The 6,707-nt window shown below is 42.8% G+C and overlaps 1 protein-coding gene across 1 annotated transcript; it reads right to left on the bottom strand.

Annotated features, from left to right (window-relative positions):
- Nucleotides 1–590: 590 nt before the first annotated feature.
- LOC148785020 (uncharacterized) lies at nt 591–1,100 on the bottom strand. The gene has a single exon (XM_088875188.1). The coding sequence runs from the start codon at nt 1,098–1,100 to the stop codon at nt 591–593; it is 510 nt and encodes a 169-aa protein (XP_088731314.1).
- Between the last annotated feature and the right edge of the window lie 5,607 nt (nt 1,101–6,707).

The following is a 6,707-nucleotide window of genomic DNA, read 5'->3' as shown; positions in this document are numbered from 1 at the left end:
GGGTCCCCATCCCTTCTTCATTGAAAATAAAGTACAGTACTCATTACAACAAAATAAAAAAATAAGGAAGTAGGAGTACTACTCCTTTACATTTTTGCACGACCTCAACTATTCTGTATCTTCCCTTTCTTCTTGATTCGATTTGTTTTTATCCTTGGGCCACACGAGGTACTCCTCTGTTTCATCATACGGATATTCACCTCCGTATTCTTAACCATGTACTCCGGTATCCCGTCTACGAGGAATTGATTTCTGGGCAGTCTGTCCGGGAAAGCCAGCTCTTGTAACAGCTGCTCCGCCGAGTCTGTATCGGCAGGGTTGCGATTGGTCGAGCAAGTCGGGTCGCAGATCTTCAATGGCATGGCATTACTAACCAAACACTCTCCCTCATCTGGATTCTGTTGGAGAAGCATGGAAGCATTTCCCACTTGTATCCACGTTAGCCATAGAATCAGTTTTGTGTTCAGTATAGTACCTGGGGACCTTTGCAGGCTGAAGCTGTTCTTGCTGGTCCATCATCTTTGAGCTCTCAACAGTTTCCTTTGTTACTCCTTTGCCCCGCCCGACCTCTTCAGCAACCTTCTTTCCTTTCATTTTCTAACGACAGCACGGTTGCTCGGCTTTCGGGGTGGTGGTTTGGGAGCATCGCCTTTCGAATAGCATTCTAAACCTCGATGCCCAACGTGTTTGCACAAAGAGCAGTAGTGTGGGATTTGCTCATATTCAATACGCTGCACAATAGTCTCCCCACAAATCTGAATTTTAAACTCTTCAAGGCGTGGCTTGAGAAGGTCCAACTTTATACATGCCCGTATCTTGGCGAGGTTGGATTCATTGAGCGTGGCATCGTCAATCTGCAAAGGAGTTCCAATCATGCTCGCCACCGTGAATAGAACTTTCTTGCGGAACGGATGTGCTGGCAGCTCCGGGAAACTAACCCAAACCGGTACAATCGATGACTCCTGAGACAGCGTGAAAGTAGGAGTCCACTTAAAGATGTGCATTGGGTACCCCTGGATATACCAAATACGCCGCAGCCACAGGCGAGTATAGTCTGCTTCACAAGATAGGGAAATTAAGACATGTCTATTGTTCAGCATACTAACTCTGAATTTATTTTTTATGCCAGTTCCCGCGATCAGTTTGTGCAGCATGCTGTATGAGGGTGCTCCATGCGAAAATTTTCCGACGAGCGCGAATCTGAATGGAGCTGCAAGGATTTCGGTCTCGGCGTCTGTAAACTGCAATGTTGGACCATTGTCGCTTGTCAAAACTGTTCCGAAAGCAGCCGGTGGGGCGAGTCCCCAGGAAAGCATTTGTGAGGTGCCGATTTTGCAGTTTTTGAGGCTCGTGGAGGCGCAACAACTTCAGCAAATGATTTCTTCAGAAGGTTCGGCGTCGGGATCGAAGAAGCAGGCTGCTGAATTTGTTGGGTTGACTGGGTTGACCGAGAAGGTGAAGTTGCAGGCTGCTAAAACAACGTTAAAATTGCATGTTGGTGAGAAGGTGCTTATCATAACTTAACACATTTTTATAAATAAGTCTAACTTTTTTATAACATTTTTGTCCTAACTATTTTTGATATGTACCGAAAATACCCATCTCACTAGTGGTTGAAATCCACCAATCTACCTTGAAAAATAAATAATTTACAAACAAGCTGGTAATACACTTCCACACCAACTTTTTTCTACTTTATATTTCCAAACAATCTCAATTTTTGTGATTTAATAAATTATTCATTTTTTTTCTCTAAAATCAAATACTTGATCCTATACTTTAAGAAATTTTAAAATTAACCCAAAAGACCTCCAACAATTAGAGAGGGTTCTTTCTGCACGTTTTCTTTTTTGGATTCTTTTTTTTGAATTTTTAACAAAACATAAGATTAATTTTAAAATTCAATAAAATATGGGGTTAAGTGAGTGTTTGCAAAATCTTCTACTTTTAGAGAAGTTATTTTTGTAGAAAAACTTGAAAGTTGTAGCAAAATCAAAAGTGGGTAGTATTTGTAAAAAAAGAAAAGCAAATAAAAACTAAATTGGATAGCGTTTGGAGAAAATCACTTCTAAATAAACTTGATTGATTGAAAACTATTTTATCCCTTTGTGTTAAAAAGATACCATTTTTTTCTTATTATTTCACTTGTTGTTTATCAATAATAATTATTTTTGCACAAAAAATAACAAATTCTATTTTGTTTAGTGTTGACGCATGCAAAAATAGCACAGGTCCAACGCATTTGGACTATCATTCAAGGCTTAGTCCGAAGTGTTTATGGACCTAGAAAAAAGAAAACTGCAAAAAAATACGTTATCACTCTGACGCCCAAGTTAGTATTGGATTCGATGTGAAATAAAACGAGAAAGTAAATAAGTGTAGTAAGAAATCGAGATATGTCGAATGAATTCCAAGAAAAGTGTGTGAATTCGTGATAGAATACTTAAAGAGTTCTTGAAAGGATGGTAAGAGAGTCAGGGAACCGTTCCCCGTCTGTGGGACCAAACCTGTATATATAGGGGAGTGCCCCACCTACTAGGGGTCTATCCCTCTTCCTTGATTTTCAAGGAGATTGGCTGGATAAGGAGCAAATTATCCTCATCTATAGCTGGATGCATTCAATAAGAGTCTTCTTTAGTTTGGGGAGACCTCTCGCCGCCAGGGAATCCTAGCGACTAGGGGGACCTTCCTTGCGGTTGACATGGTCTGCGGTTGACTGATAGGCTAATTGTATGCCACGTGGAAGAGGGAGTTATCATGTTTGCGGGCTTTTTGGGTCAGTCGTTCATGTTGGATCGTGACCATGGGCTGAGTCTGAGAGTGCCCTAGGCCTCCATCTTCCTTCTTGGACTGCTTGGTCACTTGGGCTAATGAAGCTGGTGTATTTAGGGTTAAGAGCTGGGCTATGCTAGGTACCCCTACTCTGTTGAGCTGGGCCACCCTAGACATGTACATCATTCAGTCCCCCCCAATCTAAGGAATAGGATGCCCATCAACTCCTTCTTAGAGTAGTAGACCTTCATACCAAGGGAGCTCCCCCTCATTATCTAAGTAGGGTCTTCTCACTGGGTGTTCCCTAATTCCTTCCCTTCTACTCTTATCTACCACCTGGGGCTCACGCCATGTCTTTTGCCAAAATTGACGTGATGGCTTAAGGTAAGCCTAGCCATCATTGTTGATTTTTCATTATGAGGCATGTCTTCTACGCTTATTTCTTTATGATTTTTCATTTTCATGGCGCCCCTATGATTGCCAAAACCTTCTCTCAGTGCTTTCAGTTGAAGCGCACTGAGACTGGATTTTTTCATTTCTCTCCCCGTCGAGGGTGTCCTTCCTTCCTACTCCGAATCCCCAAACCGCTAGAAAAATAGTTTCTTCTATGTTTTAACCCCTCGTTTTGGACCATCCCCGATAGATGGATATATGATTCCCCTCATACCATCGCCTTTCCTTCTACTAATAGGACAGTTGCCCTCTCGTCCCTGTTGGTGTAGTTAAATGAGAAGCCCTAAGATTGTAAGGCTCTGATTGATGAAGGGCTTCTATAGCATTTTGGTTTGAGCCCTTGGGTTAAGCCTTTGGGGGAACCCATGGGTATCTTTACTGCTTTTGACTCCTTCTCTTAATTTTCTTTACCTTTGATATTATGTTGGTATATGGTTCTGACTGCTATCTCATTCTCTTTTTTTGGCAGAGGATATCATGTTCAGTAACTTGATCAGTGACACAACCTCTAGGGGTGAGGGGAGTCGTGCAGCCTATACCCCTCCTCCGTCTAGGTCCTCCGGAGAGACCCCTGCTTCAGTGATTCTAAAGGGATACGTCCTCCCCAGTGACTCTAGGGACCTACTTAGAGAGAGCTAAGGTAAGCTCCCTAGGAACTTTCCCAACTGGCTCAACTCGCTCTTCTGGCATGCCTCGTCCTCGAGACATAGCTCAAATGCCACCATTCTTTTGCTGAAAGTTTATACGCCCGCCACTCCCTTGATCAAAAAAGGGGGGAGGAATCCTCACTGGCCGCCGAGCTCCTGAAGGGGTTGCTCACCCCAAGGGACAAACGTCTCCTCTCTCTCATGCCTCAAGAGGAGCTTGGTAAGATGGTATCTTCAATTCTGCTTAGGGTATGCACCTCTATTCTTTTCCATTGTTTTTTGGTTGTTCTCTTTCTTTTCTTTTTTTTTTTTTTTTTTACTTTCGTTCTTTATTTTAGGTAGCCTCCTTGTGGAAGGAGTTTTCCTCTCATCCTTAAGGGGTTCTCCTCACTCGCATGGGGATACCCAAAGAAGGAAATTAGAGGATGGGGTGGAGTGTCTGAATGCTGAGATCTAAGATGAAAGAGACCAAGAAAGAGGCCGTATGATGTTACCAACAAGCAGAGAGGGACGTGAAAAGGCAGCAAAGAGAGGTTGTTGCGCTGAAGGAGGACCAGGGAGAGGAGGTCAAGAAGGCGGTTGATTAAGCCAAGCTCGATTTTCTCAATACTGACGATGGCCATGAGTACCTGAAGCTCTATATTAACGTGGATGCTAACTTTTCCTTTCTTATTCCTTGGCCAAGTTTTAGGCCAGGGGACGTACTATAATGATCTCTATTTTTTTTCCTTCACCACTGTTTGAGGCTTGCTGCCTTTTCATGAGTTATATTGCTTGCATACCCTCTTACATCTGAATTAGAGATTTAGTATTTACATTCTAGTTAGAGAGAGTTGCTGCTTGACTTCCATAGGGGTGTATGTAGGATTTCTGGAAGACGACGGTTCCCTATTTAACACCTCTTTCGGAGGAGTGTTAGTTTCATATCACCTTGTGAGATAAATCTTTATTCATAAGAAGGGCCATATGAGGGCTTTTAGTGGGAGTGCAAGGTTCCTGGTTGCGAATACCTGTGTATTTTTCTGCAGGGCTTACTCCTAAGTTGATTTGTGCCTCACCCTAAAATTTTATTTAAATCATGTAAAAGCATCATACCTCTCTCTTTTTTTCCTAGTGGAGCATGCCCCAAGATTGATGGTGTCTTGAATTTGAGTGGGATATCCTTCCATAGTATGCCTTCAGGAGGACTTACTTGTTGAGGAGGATGTCCTTCGGGAGAATATTAATTTGGAGAATGTCTTTTGGAAGGACATTATTTGTTGAGCGGAATATCCTTCGGGGGGAAATTATTTGTTGAAGGGGATGTCTTTCGAGAAGATATTATTTGCTAAACTTTTCAAGAGTATAGCCCTCATCATGCGTAGAAGTATGAGTACGTTTCATGGACGAGTCAAAAGTTGTCCTTCGCTATCTTCCAATGAGTAGTGTCCTTCGGTCTTGAAATTGTCGACCATTAACCGAACTTATCTCTCGAGGAAGTTCATTTGTATCTATAAAAACTTCATTACATCCCCTTCGTTATTCTAGCGAGTGGTTCTGTCTCTACCGATGGCTACAAAGAGGAATTTTCTTTGACCCAAAGCTAGAGGAAAATGTCCCACTATATTCATCCCCCATTGTGAGAAAGGGCATGATGACACATGGTAGTGAGGGGCTCCACTGGTTGGTGTATAAGAGCATAATGCTTTTGACATCTTTCATATTTTCTCCCTAATTGTCATGCATCCTACTTCATGGTAGGCTAAAAATATCCAGCTCTTAAAGCCTTGTTAGCCAAAATGCAAGTACCAGCATGTGCTCCACAACTACTATGTATCTCCTCCTATTGGGATAAGCATTGGAGCAAGGGGTCTGTGGAGGACATCTTGTACAGGACCCCTCCTTGCAACAAGAAATGAGTAGCTCGAGCTTTGAGACTGGCGACGTCCCATCTATTCTCAAGGACGTGTTGCCCTTCCAGCCATCTTACCACAAGAGTCCGCCAATCACCCCCAGGGAAGATTGTTTGGATGCTCAAGGGAGCCCGAGGTTCTGGTAGATATTATATAGTGACACATTTAGTTTGATAGTTTTCCAAGGTACTCGCTAGTTTCGAAAAGCAATCAGCCTTAACATTTTCCTTTCGCGGGATTTGTATGAGCTCAAATCTTGCTTTTAGTTTTGTTGTTTGTTGTAGGTATTGCGCCATGCTTTCTTCATTGGCTTCATACAAACCTTCTACTTTCTTAACTATCACCTAGAGTTCGAATAGGCCACGAGGTGTCAGGCCCCAACCTCGTGAGCCACCTCATGCCTATTACGGGGTGCTTTGTATTTGGCTTCATTGTTGGAGGCTTTAAATTCGAATTTGATGGAAAATTCCATGTCTTTTCCTTGAGGCGAGGTGATAACTACGCCAGACCCACTTTCTTTTGTTGTGGCTAACCTATCCATATCAAGTAACCATACCTCCTTGTTAGGAGCATCCTTTAAGGGTGTTCCTATCATCTCATAAACGAAGTCCGCCAAAGCCTAAGCTTTGTTAGTTGTTCGTGGCAAATAGGAGATGTCGTACTCCCTTAATTCCACCGTCCATTTCACCAATCGCCCTAAGGTATCTACCTTACCCAGGGTCTGCTTTAATGGCGAGTTGGTCCTTACCACAATGGGGTATGAGAGGAAATACGGATGTAGCCTTCTAGCCGTGACCACCAATGCAAGGGTCATTTTTTCTATGGGGATATATCGTCTTTCTGCCCCGTTGAGCACTTTGTTGACATAGTAGATGGGTATCTCGTTTCCTCAATCTTCTTGATTGAGAATGGAACTAACTGTCTGGGGGGTGGCAAAAAGGTA

Source organism: Sesamum indicum, linkage group LG11 (genome assembly GCF_026168435.1).
Source record: "Sesamum indicum cultivar Baizhima isolate 11 linkage group LG11, ASM2616843v1, whole genome shotgun sequence".
Taxonomy (NCBI): Eukaryota; Viridiplantae; Streptophyta; class Magnoliopsida; order Lamiales; family Pedaliaceae; genus Sesamum; species Sesamum indicum.
Note: the sequence above shows the minus strand (reverse complement) of the source record. Positions and strands in the feature narration are given on the sequence as shown.